This window comes from Microtus pennsylvanicus, chromosome 8, assembly GCF_037038515.1.
Source record: "Microtus pennsylvanicus isolate mMicPen1 chromosome 8, mMicPen1.hap1, whole genome shotgun sequence".
NCBI lineage: Eukaryota > Metazoa > Chordata > Mammalia > Rodentia > Cricetidae > Microtus > Microtus pennsylvanicus.
The window spans coordinates 92,764,020-92,787,566 of NC_134586.1; the positions used below are offsets into that span (position 1 = coordinate 92,764,020).

Genomic DNA, 23,547 nt, shown 5'->3' on the forward strand with positions numbered 1-23,547 from the left:
CACACCTACACCCCAGTAAACAACTCTTCATAATTCTTTTTTACCTTGAAGCAGAATCTGTTCAAAAGTGCCTTAGAAATTAGTTGCTCACATCTTATTAATCTCTAACAGAGAGTGATGTTTGATTACACTAATTTTCATTTTAGTCCATTGATTTGATTTGGTGAAATAGGTACAAATAATTTCACTGTATGCCTCTGGGTGTGACCAGAGGTAGGCCTGATAGTCATATTATTCTATTGGCACTTCAAGGATATAGTGTAGGACCCTGGGGGGTCTTTGGATGGTACATAGGAAATAAGCCTCAAATTTTACTTGGACGGTGTAATATTGTTCTATGTAAGAGAAATTTGCTTTTTTACCCCATATAGTTTTTTTTTATATTTTATTAAAAACCTATTTCTAAACCTAAATTTTATGTTTTTTAGCCAATCGACAAAAGTGACCACAGCTCTTCATGACATGGTAGACCAACTGGAAAAAATTCTCAGGTGAATAAAAAAGACAAGTCTTTTTGTTCTATGCTTATTATGGTGTGTATCCGGCAATGCAGCTATGGCCTGTTATTCATGTCCAGTTTGAATGCTTAGTCCCGTGACTCTCTTGAATGTTTTCTCAATGATGTGAGTACTGTCTTACAGTAGCAGAGTGCTGGGGTAGGAGCAGGATACCTGAGGAGCCTGAGTGTGTGCATACACAGCTGCTTGTGCTCCTCAGTCCAGTCTTTCTCCACCCCTATGCAGTTTTGCTGGGGTCCATGGATGATCCTCCTGCCTCTACTGTTCCTGTGCTGTTCTTACAGTTGTGTGCTGTTTCTGTTTGTTTTTTAAAAAACATCTTGCCATGTAGCTCAGGCTAGCTTCAAACTCAGTTATCCTCCTGCCTCAGCCTTCCTGTGTTGGAATAATAGGTATGAGATGCCATGCCAGATAAGTGTGTATCCAAGTCCAAGCATTTTTTCTCACTAGCTAGATGACCTTTGAACTTAAGTCTTTCTTTTTTTTTTTTTTTATAGATATTTTTTATTTCTTATTAAAAAAACAAATTTCCACCTCCTCCCAGCCTCCCCTTTCCCTCCCCCTCCTCCCACTCTTCTCCCTCTCCTCCCACTCTTCTCCCCCTCCTCCCACCCCTCTCCCCTTTCCCCCACTCCTCTCCCCCTCTCTCTCCAGTCCAAAGAGCAGTCAGGGTTCCCTGCCCTGTGGTAAGTCCTAGGTCCTCCCCCCTCCGTCCATATCTAGGAAGGTGAACATCCAGACTGGCTAGGCTCCCACCAAGCCAGCAGATTGCATTGGATCAAAACCGCGTGCCATTGTCCTTGGCGTCTCATCAGCCCTCAATGTTCGTCATGATCAGAGAGTTCAGTTTTATCCCATGCTTTTTTTGGTAATAGTCCAGCTGGCCTTGGTGAGCTCCAGTAGATCAGCTCCACAGTCTCAGTGGGTGGGTGCACCCCTCGTGGTCCCGACTTCTTTGCTCATGTTCTCCCTCCTTCTGCTCCTCATTGGGACCTTGGGAGCTCAGTCCAGTGCTCCAGTGTGGGTCTCTGTCTCTATCTCCATCCCTCGCCAGATGAAAGTTCTAAGATGATATGCAAGATATTCGTCAGTATTGCGCTAGGATGGGGTCATCTCAGGTTCCCTATCCTCAGCAGCCCAAGGAACTAACTGGGGACCTCAGCTTGGGCTCCTGGGAGCCCCTCTAGGGTCAATTCTCCTGCCCACCCTAAAGTGGGTCCCTTAACTAAGGATTGTGGTTCCGTGCTCCCCTATCCAACCTTCCTTTATCCCGATCCTCCTATTTCCCCAAGTCCCCCCTCCTTCCCTTCTACCTTTTCTCTCCCCATCTCCCCTTACCCCCTTCCCACCCCACCCCCAAGATCCCACTTTTCTCCCCGGCAATTTTGTCTACTTCCCTTATCCAAGAGGATAACGATATGTTTTTCCTTGTGTTCACCTTCTTACTTAGCTTCTTTAGGTTCGCCAATTGTAGATTCTGTGACCCCTATTTATGGCTAGAAACCAATTATGAGTGAGTACATCCCATGTTCTTCTTTTTGGGTCTGGGATACCTCACTCAGGATAGTGTTTTCTATTTCCATCCATTTGCATGCAAAATTCGAGAAGTCATTGTTTTTTACCGCAGCGTAGTACTCTAGTGTGTATATATTCCATACTTTCTTCATCCATTCTTCCATTGAAGGGCATCTAGGTTGTTTCCAGGTTCTGGCTATTACAAATAATACTGCTATGAACATAGTTGAACAAATGCTTTTGACATGTGATAGAGCATCTCTTGGGTAAATTCCCAAGAGTGGTATTGCTGGGTCCAGGGGTAGGTTGATCCCGAATTTCCTGAGAAACCGAAACACTGACTTCCACAGTGGTTGCACAAGATTGCATTCCCACCAGCAATGGATGAGGGTACCCCTTCCTCCACAGCCTCTCCAGCAAAGGCTATCCTTGTTGTTTTTGACTTTAGCCATTCTGACAGGTGTAAGATGGTATCTCAAAGTTGTTTTGATTTGCATTTCCCTGATTGCTAAGGAAATTGAGCACGACCTTAAGTATCTTTTGGCCATTTGAAGTTCTTCTGTTGAGAATTCTCTGTTCAGTTCAGTGCCCCATTTTATAATTGGGTTATTTAGCATTTTAAAGTCTAGTTTCTTGAGTTCTCTATATATTTTGGAAATCAGACCTTTGTCTGTTGCGGGGTTGGTGAAGATCTTCTCCCAGTCAGTAGGTTCCCTTTGTGTCTTAGTGACAGTGTCCTTTGCTTTACAGAAGCTTCTCAGTTTTAGTAGGTCCCATTTATTCAATGTTGCCCTTAATGCCTGTGCTTCTGGGGTTATACCTAAGAAGCGATCACCTGTGCCCATCTGTTGTAGGGTATTTCCCACTTTCTCTTCTATCAGGTTCAGTGTTTTCGGGCTGATAATGAGGTCTTTAATCCATTTGGACTTGAGTTTTGTGCACGGTGATAGATATGGGTCTATTTTCATTCTTCTACAGGTTGACATCCAGTTGTGCCAGCACCATTTGTTGAAGATGCTTTCTTTCTTCCATTGTATACTTTTAGCTCCTTTATCGAAAATGAGGTGTTCATAGGTTTGTGGGGTAAAATCCGGGTCTTCTATACGATTCCATTGGTCGACTTCTCTGTTTTTATGCCAGTACCACCCTGTTTTCATTACTGTAGCTCTGTAATAGAGTTTGAAGTCAGGGATGGTAATGCCTCCAGAAGATCCTTTATTGTATAGGATTGTTTTGGCTATCCTGGGTTTTTTGTTTTTCCATATAAAGTTGATTATTGTCCTCTCCAGATCTGTAAAGAATTTTGATGGGATCCTGATGGGGATTGCATTGAATCTATAAATTGCCTTTGGTAGAATTGCCATTTTTACTATGTTGATCCTCCCAATCCAAGAGCAAGGGATGTCCATCCATTTTTTGGTATCCTCATCAATTTCTTTCTTCAATGCCTTAAAGTTCTTGTCAAATAGATCTTTCACTTCCTTGGTTAGGTTTACCCCAAGATATTTTATGCTGTTTGTGGCTATCGTGAATGGAGAAGCTTCTCTGATTTCCCTCTCTGCTTCCATATCCTTTGTGTATAAGAGGGCGACTGATTTTTTGGAGTTGATCTTGTATCCTGCCACATTACTAAAGCTGTTTATCAGCTGTAAAAGTTCTTTGGTGGAGTTTTGGGGGTCGCTTATGTACACTATCATATCATCTGCGAATAACGAAAGTTTAACTTCTTCCTTTCCAATTCGAATCCCCTTGATCCCATTATGTTGTCTTATTGCTATTGCTAGAACTTCCAGCACTATATTGAAGAGGTATGGCGAAAGTGGACAGCCTTGTCGTGTTCCTGAGTTAAGCGGGATGGCTTTGAGTTTCTCTTCGTTTAATTTGATGTTAGCTGTCGGCTTGCTGTATATAGCTTTTATTATATTTAGGTATGACCCTTGTATCCCTAATCTCTCCAAGACTTTTAACATAAATGGATGTTGAATTTTGTCGAATGCTTTTTCGGCATCTAATGAAATGATCATATGGTTTTTTTCTTTCAGTTTATTTATATGCTGGATTACATTGATAGATTTTCGTATGTTGAACCAGCCCTGCATCTCAGGAATGAAGCCTACTTGATCATAGTGAATAATTTTTCGGATGTGTTCTTGGATTCGGTTTGCCAGTATTTTGTTGAGGATTTTTGCGTCGATATTCATGAGTGAGATCGGCCTGTAATTCTCTTTCCTGGTTGAGTCTTTGTGTGGTTTTGGTATCAGAGTAACTGTAGCTTCATAAAAGGAATTTGGTAATGACCCTTCTGTTTCTATATTGTGAAATACATTAAGGAGTATAGGTATTAGGTCTTCTTGGAAGTTCTGGTAGAATTCTGCGTTGAAACCATCTGGTCCTGGGCTTTTTTTGGTAGGGAGGTTTATGATAACCTCTTCTAATTCTTCGCGACTAACAGGTCTATTTAGATTGTTCACCTGGTCCTGATTTAACTTTGGTAAATGATATTTATCTAAGAAAGTATCCATTTCCTTTACATTTTCCAGTTTTGTGGCATATAGGCTTTTGTAGTAAGATCTAATGATTCTCTGAATTTCCTCTATGTCTGTGGTTATGTCCCCCTTTTCATTTCTGATCTTATTAATTTGCAAATTCTCTCTCTGCCGTTTGATTAGTTTGGATAGGGGTTTGTCAATCTTATTGATTTTCTCCAGGAACCAGCTTTTTGTTTCATTGATTCTTTGGATTGTTCTCTGTGTTTCTATTTTATTGATTTCAGCCCTCAGTTTGATTATTTTCAGTCTCCTACTCCTCCTAGGTGAGTCTGCTTCTTTTTTTTCTAGAGCTTTCAGGTGGGCTGTTAAGTCTCCAATGTGAGCTTTCTCTGTTTTCTTTAAGTGGGCACTAAGTGCTATGAACTTTCCTCTTAGGACTGCTTTCATAGTGTCCCATAAATTTGAGTATGTTGTTTCTTTATTTTCATTGAATTCCAGGAAGACTTTAATTTCTTTCTTTATTTCTTCCTTAATCCAGGTATGGTTCAGTAGTTGGCTGTTCAGTTTCCATGACTTTGTGGGCTTTCCGGGGGTAGCCTTGTTGTTGAATTCTAACTTTAATCCATGGTGATCTGATAAGACACAGGTGGTTAGTAATACTTTTTTGTAACTGTGGATGTTTGCTTTGTTACCGACTATGTGGTCGATTTTCGAGAAGGTTCCATGAGCTGCAGAGAAGAAGGTGTATTCTTTCCTATTTGGGTGGAATGTTCTATAGATGTCTGTTAAGTCCATTTGTTTCATTACCTCCATTAATTGTCTTATTTCTCTGCTAGGTTTCTGTCTGATTGACCTGTCCATTGGTGAGAGAGGAGTGTTGAAGTCTCCTACTATTAGTGTGTGCGGTTTGATGGCTGCCTTGAATTTTAGCAATGTTTCTTTTATGTACGTGGGTGCTTTTATATTAGGGGCATAGATGTTCAGGATTGAGACTTCATCCTGATGAACTGTTCCTGTTATGAATATAAAATGCCCCTCTCCATCTCTTCTGATTGATTTAAGTTTGAAGTCAACTTTGTTAGAGATTAGTATGGCCACACCTGCTTGTTTCTTAGGTCCATTTGCTTGATAGGCCTTTTCCCAACCCTTTACTCTGAGTAGGTGCCTGTCTTTGTGGTTGAGGTGTGTTTCTTGTAAACAGCAGAATGTTGGATCCTGTTTTCTTATCCAATCTCTTAGCCTGTGCCTTTTTATAGGTGAGTTGAGACCATTGACATTAAGTGATATTAATGACCAGTGGTTGTTAACTCCGGTCATTTTTTTTTAGTCGTAGAGTTTGTGTGTATCCCTTCTTTGGTTTGTGTTGATGAAGGGTCTCTAGATGCCTGAGTTATTGTGGTCATTATTGGACTCCTTGGTTAGTGATTTTCCTTCTATTACTTTCTGTAAGGCTGGATTTGTGGCTGCATATTGTTTGAATTTGTTTTTATCCTGGAAAATTTTATTTTCTCCATTTATAGTGAACGAAAGCTTGGCTGGGTATAGTAATCTGGGCTTGCATCCATGGTCTCTCAGTTTCTGCAGTACATCTATCCAGGACCTTCTGGCTTTCATGGTTTCCATGGAAAAGTCAGGTGTAAGTCTGATAGGTTTACCTTTGTAAGTAATTTGGCCTTTTTCCTTTGCCGCTCTTAATATTTTTTCCTTATTCTGAATGCTTTGTGTTTTGATAATTATATGGCGAGGGGATGTTTTTTTTTGATCCAGCCTATTTGGTGTTCTGTATGCTTCTTGCACCTTCATAGGTATATCTTTCTTTAGGTTGGGAAAGTTTTCTTCTATAATTTTATTAAATATATTTTCTGGACCATTGAGCTGCACTTCTTCTCCTTCTTCTACTCCTATTATTCTTAGGTTTGGTCTTTTTATTGTGTCCCATATTTCCTGAATGTTTTGTGATGAGAGTTTGTTGGACTTGCTGTTTTCTTTGATCAGTGTGTTTATTTTCTCTATGGTATCTTCAGAATCTGAGAGTCTTTCTTCTATCTCTTGTATTCTGCTGGTTATGCTTGTTTCTGTAGTCTCTATTCGTTTACCTAGATTTTCCATGTCCAGCCGGCCCTCTGTTTGTGTTTTCTTCTTTGCCTCTATTTCAGTTTTCAAGTCTTGAACTGTTTCCATTATCTGTTTGATTGTTTTTCCTTGGTTTTCTAGGGTATCATTCACTGATTTATTCAATTCTTCAAACTTTCTGTTATATTTCTCATCCATTTCTATAAGGGCGTTTTTTACATGCTGTTTAAGGGCGTCAATAACTTTCATGAAGTCAGTCTTTTCTCCTTCTTGATTAAGGTGTTCATGTCCTTCCGTTGTGAGGTCGCTGGTTTCTGGTGGCTTCATGTTGCTTTTCAGTTTGTTGGGCGAATTCTTGCCTTGGCGTCTGCCCATCTCTTCTTCCAAATACTCCCTTATGGATCTTCTTTTACCAGATCAGGTCTCCTTGCCTACCCAACGCGGCCTCCCCAATGTTGGCTCTCCTGGCACCAAGGGATCAGGTCTCCGTGCCCAACCCTGGCTCGTCCCAATGCTGATTCTCCCCACTGCTGGTTCTCCTGGGGCCGAGAGATCAGGCCTCCGTGCTGGTTGGGCAGCTCGCAAACAAAGCGCCTACCCTGCTGGGTGCAGGCAGGCCACAGAAGCAAAGGAACTGCAGCCCGCCTGGACGCAAAAGAGGGGGGGGCGAAGAGGGGGGCTCTGGACGGAAGCTGGGTGGGCCAGGAAGGAAGAGGCAGTAACCAGGGAATAGAGGTCCTGCAGAGAGCCCAAGAAAGACAGGAGGCCAAGGGACCCCCGAGATCCCTGTCCCTGGCTGGCGCCGCGGGCCAGAAACTCACCCCAACGCTGGTTCTCCTGGGGCCGAGAGATCAGGCCTCCGTGCTGGTTGGGCAGCTCGCAAACAAAGCGCCTACCCTCCTTGGTGTAGGCTGGCCACCGAAACAAAGGAAGTGCAGCCCGCCCGGCCGCCCCGAGGACTGGGACCCAGCTCCCAATGCCACGCGCCAAAAGAGGGCAGGGGGGGGGCCAAGTGGGGAGGGCTCTGGACGGAAGCTGGGTGGGCCAGGAAGAAAGAGGCAGTACCCAGGGAATAGAGGTCCTGCAGAGAACCCAAGAAAGACAGGAGGCCAAGGGACCCCCGAGATCCCTGTCCCTGGCTGGCGCCGCGGGCCAGAAACTCACCCCAACGCTGGTTCTCCTGGGGCCGAGAGATCAGGCCTCCGTGCTGGTTGGGCAGCTCGCAAACAAAGCGCCTACCCTCCTTGGTGCAGGCAGGCCACAGAAACAAAGGAAGTGCAGCCCGCCCGGCCGCCCTGAGGACTGGGACCCAGCTCCCAATGCCACGCGCCAAAAGAGGGCAGGGGGGGGCAAGTGGGGAGGGCTCTGGACGGAAGCTGGGTGGGCCAGGAAGAAAGAGGCAGTACCCAGGGAATAGAGGTCCTGCAGAGAGCCCAAGAAAGACAGGAGGCCAAGGGACCCCCGAGATCCCTGTCCCTGGCTGGCGCCGCGGGCCAGAAACTCACCCCAACGCTGGTTCTCCTGGGGCCGAGAGATCAGGCCTCCGTGCTGGTTGGGCAGCTCGCAAACAAAGCGCCTACCCTCCTTGGTGCAGGCAGGCCACAGAAACAAAGGAAGTGCAGCCCGCCCGGCCGCCCCGAGGACTGGCTAAGTCTTTCTTATATATAATAATTAATTCATGAGATGATGAAAGTTCTATTACATTAAGAAATTAAAATCCCTCATACTGTCTAGATATACAGAAACGTTAATTTATATAGCAACAATTTCATCAGTCAGTAAATAGTGTCTATTACACTCATAAGACTTGGAGCACAATAGCGTGTTTGAGTGATGTTGGGATAATACCAAACTGTGTTGGAATCTTGATGCATTTTTGGTGGGATATTCTTACTTTTATAATGGAATGTTGAGCTTGTGCTGTCTTTCTTTGAGACAGAATAGTCTTAATTACCCCTGTAGGGAGTTTGGTGTTATTTACTAGCATTCATTTTTATGTATGCATGTATGTATGTATGTATGTGTTTCATGCATACATAAAAAATGTATGTGTGTACATACGTACATACATTATATATATAAACAATTCTTAAATATACTTTAAATACAAATTGAATAAACTAGGATCTGGGAATGCAGCTCAGCTGATAGAGTGCTTGCTCAGCAGGCACAAAGCTCTGGATTTGATCCCCAGCTCCATAAAACGTGTATGTGGTGGTCTGTGCTGGTTATCCTGGCACTAGGAGATGGAGGTAGGAGGATCAGAAGTTCAAGATCATCCTCGGATATATGAGTTGATGGTCAGCCTGGAGTATGTGAGACCTTGTATTGAAAGGAAGGAAGAAAGGAAGGAATGGAGAAAGGGAAGGCAGAAGGAAGTAAGGAACAAAATAATAACCAACTATCCTTTTAATGTATAATTGCTGATGTTACCATTTAGTAAGAGTGTATATATAGAAAAGGATCATTATTTGGAGACCATCTACTCATTCACTCAAACTAGAGATGGTAGTATAAAAATATTTTAAGTTGCATTTAATGGAACAGAGTGCTCCATACACCATAGTGCTGTGTACTGACAAGCGTTGAAGCCTAGTACTAAAGCCACACATTTGCCTGATTACTGTGTGTGCTTTTAGAGTGGAGGCAGCTTGCCAGAAAGGTTTTCAGTTAGATATTTCATGTTTTAAAGAATTGATCATTTATTCCAAGTATAGCCTAATAAAAGCTGATGAGAAATATGCAGCTTGATATGTAATTTTGTGTTTTATTTTTGTTAAGAATTAACGCAATATGTATTACTGGATCATACGTATATGTGATACCTTTTATTTTTCTACCAAATGTCTAAGTGTAATTTAAATACTTAAAAGCTTTGTGTCTTTGCTGGGACAATGTTCAACATTTCTTTTTTCACTTATAGTGTGTCAGAACTTTTGAAAAAACATGGACTGGAGAAGCCAGTTTCATTTGTTAAGAACACGCAGTCCAGCTCAGAAGAGGCACGCAGCTTGATGGTTCGTCTGACTAGGCACATTGGACGGAAGTAAGTGACAAACACACTTGATAGATGCTTGTAGATATTGATATTTTCTTTATTGAAAACTCCGATGAGTTATATAGTTGGTCAATGACATACTATAGCTATAAGATATATAATTTGATAAGTTTTTTTTCTGCATTAGATAAACTGATTGGCTCATTAGCTCAGGCTTCTTATTAGCTCTTGTAACTTTATTAACCCATTATCCTTATCTATGTTAGCTACAAGGCTCAGTACCTTTTTCAGCCAGGCACATCACATCTTGCTTCTTCGGTGGTCTGCGCTAGACTGGGAGGAATGGGCTTTTTTCCCTGAATTCTCCTGTTCTCATCGTCCCGCCTCTACTTCCTGTCTGGTTGACCTGCCTATATTTCCTGCCTGACTAATCAGTGTTTATTTAAAATATAATTGACAGAATACAGATAATTATTCCACACCCCTTCCCCCTCCATCCCCCCCTTTTTTTAAACAAAGGAAAATATCCATTTTTGGGGAATGTGGGCAGAGTATTCCAGGCTACTTCTGTCTGGTTGGAGGCACTGATAATCTTATGGGGACCTAAAGAAAATTTAGAATTATGATGAAGTCTTGACTGGAATATCCTGTGAGGCTTGATCGTCTCAGGCAGCATCTTGAATCCTTTCTGGATGTACAACTCTGACAACTGGGCCATCTGTTCCTGCCGGAGATTTCTCAGGTGGTCTTCCTTGATGAAACCTGATTTTTCTTACCTCAGAATGAATCCACAGCCTCTCATTTCCTGTGGAAACCAAAGCAAAATGTCTTCTCCAAAGTAACATACCTTTTGACTTTAATTTCGAAGTCAAGATATTCAAAATACCTATCTTGGATTAATTCAGCAGCATTCATAAGAAAATATCTTTCTGGGTCGTCCCTGCAAACTCTGACTCTTTGAACCAGGAGGTCTGACAACAGAGAGAGCATTTCAGTGGTTTTTTTTTTTTGGACACACTGTTGCAATTTGCTTGCTTGCAAGGACCTTGAAATGCCATACAGTTGTGTTGATAAATGTGGCTACAGCCGATACCTGAGCCACGAGGCTGAAGTCTCAGAAAGCTAAGAAATGGGCTGGATCTAGCCGTCAAAGCCACGGCTTTAATCCTCTCCATACTGCTTAGCAAATTAAAGACTCACGTAGTCAGAAAAAGAGAGATATCCAGTAAACAGAGATTCAAAGACAAAGAAAACCTCTAAATGGTTTACCCTGTGTTAAAAATATATGCAGGCTAAAGGTTAAAGTTCTTAAAGTAAAAAAGAAAGAAAGAGAGTAGTTGGATGTGGTGGTACACACCTTTAATCCCAGCACTTGGAAGGCAGAGGTAGATTGACCTCTGTGACTTCAAGGTGTCCTGCACACATCTTTAATTCCAATGTCTGGGAGGCAGAGACAGACCGATCTCTGTGAGTTCAAGGTGTTGCTGCCGTACACCTTTAATCCCAGAGCTGGGGAGGCAGAGTTGGTAAGATCTCTGTGAGTTCAAGGACAGCCTGGTCCACAGAGTGAGTTCCTGGACAAAGAGACACAGAAACCCTGTCTCAAAAAGCCAAAAGTTAAAAGTAAAAATAAAAGAAATAGAGGTTAAAGTAAAGCCACATAAAGGTGGAAAATACACAGAAAATCTTGATGCTGTATATTATTATGCTCTCTTTGAATTGTTTGAATGCTGAGGAAGGAGCAACAGCTGCTAAAAGATAAGTTTTGATATATGCACATTCTCATGGTCTACACTGTCACTCCATCGAGGATAATGGCCAAAAGAGACAGTGACCCTTACAAGTTTCCTCTTCCTTCTCCATAGTCCCTTTCCTCCTACTTGCTAGGCCACTCATGGGCTGCTGCCTGTCTATTGTATATCCCTTTAAGTGTTATTTTCAGTTTCTTAGACTCTTATGTAACTGAGCCAGACATTATTTTGTTATTTGATTTACATTGATTTAGCATAATTGCTTTGATTTATCTGCCTTGTACCATGACTTAAAAGATTAAAGTTTTATTTGCAGAATAGAAATCCATTTGTTACTTTTTTTTTCACATCCTGTGTTTGCTCACCTGTTAGTGGACACTGGAATTGTTTTGAGTTTTGATGTTTATAAACATAGATTTTATAGATACTTTTGATTTCAAAGGACCATATTTAATTTTTTTTGAATACATAAAGATAGACTGCAGGATTATATATTGGGAACAAAACAAAACAAAAACCCTGCCTAATAGTCTTCTCAGTATTCATTCCATTTAGTTTGAAACCAGACTTTAGGGGTTGGGTTTGTTGCTTGTACCCTCATCAACTCAGGTGCATTAATGCACGTTTCTCTCCTAATGGGTGTGTGCTTGCACCTCTTTGGGTGACAGCTGGAAGCATAGTTCTGGTCTTTTCTGTATGTGTATCTTTTCTGTCCATCCTTCAACACCAAGCTGCTTTCTCCTTACTGCATCTGAGGATTTTTTCACCGCTTGGGGCCCACTTTGCCTTTAAGGCACTGACTGAGTTTCCCATCGTCACCGTTTGGGACCCACTTTACCTTTAAGGCATTGAAGGAGTCTCCCATGTGCACCTTGTCCTTTCCATTTTCTTACCTACAGTTTCTGATGAACAGGCTTTAAAAAAACCGTTTTCATTGGTGAGAATTATTATTTGATGAAGTTCTACACATCTGCAGTGCATTCTGCATTCTCTCACCTTAGCATTCCACAGTCTGTTATCTGTCCCCTCACCCCTGGCTGGCTTCATCTCCCTCATTCATCTCTAAACCCAGGACTGGCTCTAGGTACACACCTGAAGGTGACAGTTGACTCTTCTCCACAACCCAGTACTTCACCAGGGGCTCAGGAGCCCAGAGCCCCTCCTGGACCCATGTGTCTCGCTCAGTCTTGTGCAAGTGCCCATAGTGCTGGGACTGACTGCAGTGTCCATGTCATGCTTCAAAGATGGCATTTCGCAGCTGTCTCTGTTCTTCCGAGTTTACATTCTTTCTCTTCTCTCACCTAGAATATTCTCCGAGCCTCAGAAGGAGTAGTGGAGATGTTCTGGTTGTAACTGAGCACTGAACTCACGTTTGTCTGAGCTCCTAGATATCTTGAACAGTCATAGTCTTGGAGTGGACTCCTTTTTTCTTTACATAACTTCAGAAGCCAATCTGCGCTCTGTGATTGTGGTTGTATTAGTTTTACAGGAAGTTTATTTTTACCTTTTTTTTTTAGCCAAACTTTCAAATTCACACAAATTAAATTTATGATTTGTTTTCACAGTTTTTGATTATTTTTCCAGCTATGGGTCAAAATTTTTCTACTGTTTGGCTAGTCTCACACTATTTGTTGAAAACTCTAGCATTTCTCTACTGAATTGCCTTTGTAACCTTATTGAAAATCAGTTTTCCACACAGGTCAGGCTGGGTTTTGACAATTTTATTGTGTCTCTTCTACCTATTTATTTATTTTCAAGTAGCACACTGTGTTAGTTATCTTAGATGTATTATAAATTTTGAAATTAGGTAATATTCGTCTTTTGACTTTACTTTTTTTACATTTGTTTTGTTTATATGTTATAGGGTTTTTGTATTTCTAATATAAAGTTTAGAATCAACTTTTCTAATACATTATTTGTGATTTTCTTTCTAATTCAAGAAAGAATCTTGCTACCTAACCCAGAACTCAACATTTAGCTCAGGCTGGGCTCAACCCCACTATATTCTCCTGTGTTAGCCTCCTGATCCCTGAGTTTACAGGTGTGTGCTAGCATGCCCACCTTCATTTGGGGTGGTGATAATGGTGTCAGGTCTGTCCCCAGTTGGGGAGTGTGGCTGTGCTAAACCCTTTTTAGGCTCTCAGTCCACGGGCACAGAACGGATGCCTTTCTGTTCCGTTCAGTGTTTCATAGTTTGAGTATGCAAGTCTTGTAATTATTGTGTGAAATTGATTCCTAGGTATGTTACGTGGTAATTTGTATTAAATTCATTTGACATAGTTCATTCTTAATATATAGATATGCAATCTGTGTTTGTGTGTGTTTATGTGTGTGTACACGTGTGTGTGTTCACTTGTGAGTTGGGGTATTCCTGTGTAGCTCATACTGGTTTCAATCTTTTAATTCTCATGTCTCACCTTCTGAGTACTAAGGTCACAGGTATTCACCATCAGAACTGATCAATTGTTCTTTCATATATTGATGTTTAATCTTACAATCTTGCTGAATTCACTTTTATATTATTAACTATATAATTTAATTTTTATTCTTGTTTCATAACAAAGTTTCTAACAAATTATAGATACTCATATTTTCAAATGAATAGGTGAATAAAACAGTAATGATAACAATTTTTTTCCTAGTCAGTGTTTCTCTCTATATAGTATTGGCTGTCCTGGAATTTGCTTTGTAGATCATGCTGGCCTTGAGCTCACGGAGATCTACCAGCATGCACCACCACCACCCAGCATGATAGCAATTTTTAAAGTAAAGTATTTGTGTTTTGTGATTTTTTTTTTGCTCTTTCTATGTTGTTATCATTTAAAGTACATTTATTCTAATGGAGGTATGAATTTTGCTGTTCCTTTTTTGAGATTCAAAAGTTATAAGAGAGCTAGCAAACTGAATTTATTAGTTAACAATTGCATCTTCCTCATATTTAGTTGTACTTTTCTTAATTATGCATTTATTTATAAATTTTTATTCACATTATTTTTTGATTATTTTGTTAATATTCACATTTCTTAATCATGAATAAATGAATTTTTCATTCACATTGTTTATGAATATTTCGTTATAGGTTTGGACAATTTTTTGTCAGCCTGTGTAAAAGCAAGAAATATTGTATCTCCTTCATCTGTCCAAGCTGTCCAGTTAAATATGAGGGAGAAAATAGAAAATTTGCCTTGTAGAAAAATTTTCAAGGCAAAAGACTTACTTTCAAAAGCTTTTCCAACTATGTGGGATCCAAATGGCACACATTTGGCCCATTCTAATAGTTCTGGTGGGAAGGACCTGTGAATTTTCACTGGTTGTCAGGCAGTAGCTGGAGAGCCTGACATGGAGAGACTGGTGTAACAAATGGATTCTGAGATAGTCAGAGCTTTGAGGGTGGTCCCCAGGTATGTATGAGGAAGTTACCTTCTGAATCTGTCACACAGGGAAGGTGTGAAAATGTAAAGATGTCTGGAGGGGAATAATAAATCGTAGTCAACAGGGAACAAGCTTGCTGGCAGTAGGATTAAATAATGAATGGTTAGAGATACAGTTGAGCCGGATAAAAGAAGAAATGAAATTCCAATATTGATAAGATAGTGCTTGTTTTCAGCTCCTCCGAGCAGAGCCAGACTCTGTCCTGGGAACGTCTCACATCTTGCATCTTTCTCTCATCACTGTCTCCCTCTCTTGCAGCACTGTGCTGTCTTTATTAAACATGTATTTGTGCCTTAGGTTTTCTTCTAGTTTTTAAGCTAGAGATACTGGCAAGGAACTTACACACTATGGCCCGGGCAATTGCTGACTGAGTGACTGTTGTAGTCTTATGACAACTTTACAAGGGGTCAGTGCCCCTAGGGTGATGCTGCTTTTGCTAGGACCAGCACCTCCACAGCTGGAAAGCCTTGCTCCAGCTGCTGAGCTGTGTATGTGCTTCTGATGTGCCTAGCGTAAATTTCTACATGTGGCAGTCTGCTTACTGTGAATGTTTAGGAGAACATGGTCTCACTTTCAAAGTTGTCAGCTTGATAACAGTCTCAACACGTGAGTGTGCTCAAGCTTTCAGTACCTCTAAAACAGTCTTCTGGGCATAGTAAACAATAGCAGTGCTCATCATGTTAGCCTGAGTCTAGGTTTTACCATCTTGAATGTGGTAATGTTTATACTTGAGTTGGAGGAAAATCTATCTCCACTACTGGTTTGTAACTAATACTTTGTATTCAGACATCTTGTTGATTTGCTAAATTCTGCTTTCTTCAAATCTCACTTTTGATTTTTATTTACGGGATGCATTCTGAAAAAGGCCATTGTAAATGATGTGTTATAATTTATTTTAATTAGAATCTCCACTTATGGTTAGCCATGTGTGAGGGAACATTTATACCATCTGCCCTAGTGCTGATGGCTTCCAGAGGAACAGCTGGGCTGTGAGACTTGCGTTCAGCCTGACAAGACCAAGGTCTGACTTTGTTGAGCTAATTACTTGGACACTGACTTCAAACATTTTGCTACTCCTCTGCCTTCAAGTCAAATCTGAAAGGAGTCCTGCAATTCTTTGAAGCCCATCAAAAAAGTTCAATGAGCAAGATGAAAATACTGAATATACTTTATAGGTTGTCATAGGAAACTTGCAGAAGCAACAGTGTGTTTTCTGTGTGTGTGTGCCAGAAAAGTACTATGTCTTCATGTGCCTTGTTGCACATGGAGCAAGAAGAAGTGTTTATTTCAGGTAGTAAATAGAAAACGGCACTGACAGTGAGGCATGTGCTTGTTAACATTTTAGGGTTTGCAAAGTCTTCCTGTGTGTGAGCCTGCTCCGATTTATAAATTGCTGCTGTGTGTGTTGGAATTGCTCTGCTCTGAGCATAAGAGCCATCTTTAGAACATCTGTGATTCTTTGCTTGTTGACTGTTGATGTTCTCCCATAGAAGGAGGGGAAGAGGAGGGTCACTGGATCATTACTTGAGGACATTTCTTCCTGCACTTTCCATCATCTGTCTGTCATTCTGCCCTGAATTCATGTAGACTCCTGGTCTGGGGAGGCACTAGAGTGTTTATACCCTGGAAGGTTAATGGAAGAGTCTGACTTCTCACTTTTGCAATTTTTCATTTTTCAAAGCTTGATACTTTTCCAAAAGTATCACATTGTTACTTTTCAGTGCTATGTTTGCTTTGGGTTGTCATATGCTCCTCTAAGTAACCTTAATAAATTTCTGTGTTCACCAAGCTAAACTGGTTTGTTGTTGAAGCTCTTTAAGGAGGGAAGTATATGTCTATGGAGAGAATTTCCACAACACTTATGTAGGTGGCAGGAATCAGTGAAGCTGAAGATGGGTTTGGAAAGAGCAGTGGTGTGTATCTGAGGGTGGGCTGTCTACAGGAGCATCAGAAGAGCAGTGATGTGTTTTGCTGTGAGTGATAGACAGCTAACTATCTGAGGGTGGCTTGTCTACAGGAGCGTCAGGTGTGAATCCTCTCATATGGTGTGGGATGCTGTGTCAGCTTCTGTGCTCTTATAGTCATCACAAGGTTGCTATTTTACATAAGATGTGGGACTGAGGCCTGGATGGATACCCTGAGGAACTTGCATTTATAAAGGCGAAATTACAGTGGGGCATACAGCTAGTGTTTTTCACTTTAGCCTGTTGTTTCTAAAAGGTGGACGAGAATACAGATGTGTGTTAAAAACCCTTCCTGGAATTGGAGAATTGGAATTCATGGGAACTGTCTGACAGTATAAAAAGAAAAGCATGAGGTAGCGGTGAAAGTGAATAGCTGAGAATGAGAGGGATGGGATGTGGTAACTACTCACCAGGCAGGGCAGTGCTGTGCTCATCACCGTGAAGAAAGGTTCGTTTCGTTTTGCATGGCTTTGATGAACCCCATAGTACAACTATTTTGCTGAGGTAGGAATACTATGTGGAATTTGACTAGTATAAAATGAATAAACCAGTCAAGTAGAGGCAGAAAACAGAAGGGAAATGGGGTCATTCTTAGTCTCTGTCTGAATGTCTAGCAAAATCTATGTTGAATTTGTCTCCTTAGGGGGCAAAATTGATGGAAAACATTTTGGAGGTTTTAGAGTCTTAGTTGGTAGTTCAGTAAGGGTGGACTGTTGGGAGATGGCCAGTGAGCCCCACTGTACTTGCCTTTGTGGAGGAGGAGGCTCTTTTGGGGGTGGAAATACAACAGCTGTTAGCTCCCCTATGTTGTCTGAGGGGTTTCTGTCCAACCTGGTTCCTGTAATCGTTAAGTCCCAAACAAATCACACAGAGGTCTATATTAACTATAAACTGATTGGCCCATTATTAGGTTTCTTATTAACTCTTATAACTTACATTAGCCCATTATTCTTGTCTATGCTAGCCATGTGACTTGGTACCTTTTTTGGCGAGGCAGTTACATCTTGCTTGTTCTGAGGCTGGGCAAAGGACTGTAGAAGAAACTTCCTTCTTCCCAGAATTCTCCTGTTCTCATTGTCCCGCCTCTACTTCCTGTCTGGTTGTCCCACCTATACTTCCTGCCTGGCTACTAACCAATCAGCGTTTATTTAAAATATAATTGACAGAATACAGTCAATTGTCCCACACCACCCCTAAGCAGGAGGCATGTGACTGCAATGAGGGCTCTGCAGGACGATTGGAAGCCCCATGCTGACCTGTTTGTTTATTAATCATCTATTTGCAGATTATCTGGGGAGGGATTATTGATGCACAGTTATTATTTCCTATTACTGAACACTGGGGCAGGGGATGTTTGAATCAGATATTCTCCTATTCCTTGGTTCTTTGCAACTTCAGGACAGTGAATATTAGTATGGAGATAGAGGGTACAGACAGAAGTATTAAGCATGGCCTAGGGATGGTAAAGGCATTTTTCTCCTGTGGTAGATTGTTTGCCCACCCAGCCCATCTTCTTAATGAGTATGTGGCCAATGGAAGAGTTGACTGTCTGCAGCTGCTATGCAAGGGCAGTTAAGATTCTGTAAGTCTAAGGGACCAGGGCTGAGCATGAGTACAGTCTCCTCAACAGCAGGGATGAGCTATAACCATACACTGTCTGGATAGGAGCTGAATGCTTTGGTCTTTTGTGAGCATGTTACTGACGTCTCTTTTGAGGGGATCTTGAAAATTATGTCTCAGGAATTGTGGCAAAAGAGACTGTCTTTTCTGGAGCTTGATGTTTCTTCCTAAGGCAGCTGGCAATGCCTGCAACCACTCTGAGGTTCTGGCAGCTTGTGCCTGGGCTGTCACCTAAGAAGGTAACTCCTGAAGGTCTCTGTTTATTGCTTGTGAACTGCTGCCTGGTATTCCACTTAAAGCAGTGGTTCTCACCCTGTGGGCCATTGTCCTGACCAGTGGGACATGAATCAGGAACCGGATCCTGGAGGGGAGAAATAAAGGGGAAAGGAATATGAGAAACGGACAGCAAGTCTGCATTCTGATCAAGCTGCCAACTTTATTTTTTCTCAGGAGCATAATATAGCAAAAGGGGAGGGGGTAGGTAGGTTGCTAAATCTTTGTTCTTACTGGAATGTCAGTTCTGGAGACCTCCCTAGCTGATAGGAAGAGATAAGGAAATGTAAATGTTTACTAACAGGGGGAATGCTAATGACTTCAGAGTCCTGGGTCCTGCAAGTCTGTAGACACTCTTTACTCACAGGGAGAGGTTATTTCCTGGGCCCGGAACTCACCCCACAGAGGTGAATAGCTTACTTAACTTGTGAACTACTAAGATGCTTTGACTATAACCAAAATACAGGTCTTTACTCCCAGCAGGTCCTCCCTTTTCATGAGGCGAGCAGGCCATGCCTTCTTTGGGGGTTATTACATATCAGATATTCACATTACAACTCATAACAGTAGTGAACTTACAGTTATGAAGTAGCAACAAAAATAGTTTTATCATTGAGGTCACCATGATGTGATGAGGAACTGTATTAAAAGGTCACAATATTAGGAAGCTTGAAAGTCACTGATTTACAGCAAAGTCTCCAGCTATAATGCTAGCCGTAGGTGGTTCCAGTTCCCCAGACCTGTGCTAATAGCAGTCTATGGTTGCCTCCTATGTCTTTTTTTAATAATTAAATTTATTTTTTAAAACAATCTTTTCTCATTTTACACACCTATCACAGTTCCCACCCTTCCTCTCCTCCTGCTTTCCCCACTTCAGCCCTCCATCCACTCCTCAAAGAGGGTAAGACTTCCCAAGTGGAGTCAACAAAGTCTGACATATCACTTTAAGGCAGGACTGAGGCCCTTCCCCCATCTAGGCTGAGCAAAATATCCCTCCAAAAAGAATGGGTTCCAAAATGCCAGTTCAAGTACTGGGATATATCCTGGTCCCACTGCCAGTGGCCTACCCAAACCACACCACTGTCACCCACATTCAGTGGACCTACTTTGGTCCTATGCTGGTTTCCTTGCTATCAGTCCAGAGTCAGTGAGCTCTCACTAGCTCAGGTCAGCTGTTTCTCTGGGTATCCCCATTATGAGCTTCACCCCTTTGCTCATGTTATCACTCTTTCCTCTCTTGGATTGGCCTCTGTAAGCTTGGTCCAGTGCTTAGCTATGGATTTCTACGTTTGCTTCCATCAGTTGATGGATGAAGTTTCTATGATGACAATTAAGATATTCATCAATCTGACTGGCAAGGTCAGTTCAGGCACCCTCTCCTCTATTGCTTAGGGTTTTAGCTGGGGTCATTCTTGTGGGTTCCTGACAGTTTCTCTAGTGCCAGGTTTTTTACACTGCATAATGGCTCCTCCCTCTCTGTCCTTCTCCCATTTCAACCATCAAGTTCCCTCATGTTCGCCTCTTCTCTTTCCTTTCCCCTCCCCTCTTTCACCCTCTCATCTCCCCCTCTCTCATACTCCCAATTTTTTTTAGATCTTGTTGAATTCTGCTTCCCAGGGGATCCTTGTTCTCCTTGTTACCTAGTTCTCTCTGGATTTGTGGACTATAGACTGGTTATTCTCTGCTTTACATCTAATATCCACTTATGAGTGAGTACATACCATGTTTCTAGTTCCATTCATTTGCATGGAAATTTCAAGATGCCATTTTTTTTTTTACCGCTGTGTAGTATGCCTTTGCATAAATGTACCACATTTTATTTATCCATTCTTCAGTTGAGGGGCATCTAGGTTGTTTCCAGGTTCTGGCTATTATGAATAATGCTGCTGTGAACACAGTTGAACAAATGTCCTTGTAGTATGATTGAGCATCTTTTGGGTGTATTCCCAATAGTGGTATTGCTGGATCTTAAGTAGATTGATTCCCAATTTTCTGAGAAACCACCACACTGATTTCCAAAGTGGCTATACAAGTTTGCACTCCCATCAACAATGGAGGAGTGTTCCCTTTACCCCACATCCTCTCCAGCATAAATTGTCATCCGTGTTTTTTAATTTTAGTCATTCTGACAGGTGTAAGATGGTGTCTTAGAGTCATTTTGATTTTTATTTCCCTGATGCCTAAGGATGTTGAGCAATTTCTTAAGTATCTTTTGGCCATTTGCAATTCTTCTTTTGAGAATTCTCTGTTTAGATCTTTATCCCATTTTTTTGATTGGATTTTTTTTTTTTGGTCTTTTGATGTCTAGTTTTTTGAATTCTTTATGTATTTTGGAGATCAGTCTCTCTCTGATGTAGGGTGAGTGAAGATCTTCTCCCATTCTGTAGCTGCCTTTTTATCTTATTGACTATGCCGTTTGCCTTACAGAAGCTTCTCAGTTTCAGGAGGTCTCATTTATTAATTGTTGCTCTCAGTGTCTGTGCTGTTGGTGTTGTATTAGGAAGTGGTATCCTGTACCCATGTGTTCAAGGCTTCTTCTTACTTTCCCTTCAATGAGGTTCAGTGTGGCTGGATTTATATTGAGGTCTTTGATCCATTTGGACTTGAGTCTTGTGCATGGGGATAGATAAGGACCTATTTGCATTCTTCTGCATGGCAACATCCAGCCATATCAGCACCATTTTGAGGATGGATTTGAAGCTCGTCCCTGTCTCTGTTTTTTCTGCTTTATTTTGCTATGGGATTTCTCTCCACGTGGGAACTCTGTCTACCTTTTCCTATACATTTAAATTAATTTAGCCCTATTGTTTGTTAACGCATTGTTGTGCCTGGAGTAGTAGTACCTGTGCCTTTGGAGTCTGGTTTCATGTGTTCTTTCTTTCCTTCCCCAGGCAGCCTCCTGTTGGCGAGTCTCAGTGGAGAGTGCTGCTGCAGGACATGCTGACCATGCAGCAGCATGTGTACACATGCCTCGATGCCGATGCCTGCTATGAGGTAATGCAGCTGTAACTGTTTTTTTTTTTTATTTAGAAATTTTAATTGTATTTGCCACAATGGAGAGACTGAAAGAGACACTGTATATAATGTGATTGATGATTGATCAACTAGTGCTATGGATTTAAGCCTTATCATATCCCTCTTCTGCCTTCCCCTTGTTTATTGCGGTGCCATCTATTTTGCAGATCAGTCTTCTGAAACCCTGAATATGATATGATTTCTCCCTACAGGTTTTGGTGGTCACTAAAACTATAGCTCTTGTGGGGGCCTACCACCCAGCTCCAGAATAAATTAAAAACAGAGGTTTATTATTACTTGTGAAATAAGCTCGGCCTTAGCTTGGCTTGTTTCTAGCCAGATTTTCTGTTTTTATTTATTTATTTATTAAAAATTTCCACCTCCTCCTCTCCTCCCATTTCCCTCCCACTCCTCCTACTCCCTCTCCATCTCCCTCTCCAGTCCTAAGAGCAGTCAGTGTTTCCTGCCCTGTGGGAAGTCCAAGGTCCTCCACCCTCCGTCCAGGTCTAGGAAAGTGAGCACCCAAACAGGCTAGTCTCTCACAAGGCCAGTCCATGCAGTAGAATTAAAACTCACTGCCATTGTCCTTGGCTTCTCAGTCAGCCCTCATTGTCAGCCACATTCAGAGAGTCCGGTTTGATCACATGCTCCATCAGTCCCAGTCTACCTGGCCTTGGTGAGTTCCCATTAGATCAGTCCCATGTCTCAGTGGGTGGACGCACCCCTCGCGGTCCTGACTTCCTTGCTCATGTTCTGGAGTCATTACCGTCCCTGACTTCAAACTATTACAGAGCTACAATAATGAAAACAGCTTGGTATTGGCATAAAAACAGAGATGTTGATCAATGGAATCGAATCGAAGACCTGGATATTAGCCCACAAACCTATGAACACCTGATTTTTGACAAGGGAGCTAAAAGTATGCAATGGAATGATGTAGGTGGGTCGGTCATCTGTCTATGTGTTGCTTTCATTGGTTAATAAACAAACTGCCTTGGCCCTTTGATAGGACAGAAAATTAAGTAGGCAGAGTAAATAGAACAGAATGCTGGGAGGAAGAAGGCAGTGAGGCAGACGTGATGAAGCTCCAGCCCAAGATGGATGTAGGCTAGAATCTTTCCCGGTAAGCCACCACCTCGTGGTGCTACACAGATTATTACAAATGGGTTAATCAAGATGAGAGAATTAGCCAATAAGAGGCTAGAGCTAATGGGCCAGGAATGTTTAAATGAATACAATTTGTGTGTTGTTATTTTGGGTGTAAAGCTAGCCGTGCTGGAGCTGGGCGGGACAAAAAGCAGGCCTGCTCTGCCTCAATACTATAATGGAAGAAAGAAAGCATCTTCAACAAATGGTGCTGGCATAACTGGATGTCAACTTGTAGAAGAATGAAAATAGATCTATATCTATCACCATGCATAAAACTCAAGTCCAAATGAATTAAAGACCTCAATATAAATCTGACCACGCTGAACCTGATAGAAGAAAAAGTGGGAAGTAGTCTACAACACATGGGCACAGGAGACCAATTCCTACGTATAACCCCAGTAATACAGACAATAAGAGAAACAATGAATAAATGGGACCTCCTGAAAATGAGAAGCTTCTGTAATGCAAAGGACACTGTCACTAAGACAAAAAGGCAACCTACTGAATGGGAGAAGATCTTCACCAACCCCACAACAGACAAAGGTCTGATCTCTAAAATATATAAAGAACTCAAGAAACTAGACATTAAAACTCTAATTAACCCAATTAAAAAATGGGGTACTGAACTGTACAGAGAATTCTCAACAGAAGAAGTTCAAATGGCCAAAAGACACTTAAGATCATGCTCAACCTCCTTACCGATCAGGGAAATGCAAATCAAAACATCTTTGAGATATCATCTTACACCTG

The 23,547-nt window shown here is 41.6% G+C and overlaps 1 protein-coding gene across 1 annotated transcript in view; it reads left to right on the forward strand.

The window, feature by feature from the left end:
- The window catches only part of Nbas (NBAS subunit of NRZ tethering complex), a 327,757-nt gene that overhangs the window by 135,761 nt on the left and 168,449 nt on the right, over positions 1–23,547 (forward strand). Inside the window, exons 27-29 of the mRNA XM_075984028.1 lie at positions 429–491; positions 9,519–9,641; positions 21,525–21,627. Of these exons, the coding sequence (XP_075840143.1) occupies positions 429–491; positions 9,519–9,641; positions 21,525–21,627 (289 nt within the window). The remainder of the gene's footprint in view (positions 1–428; positions 492–9,518; positions 9,642–21,524; positions 21,628–23,547) is intronic.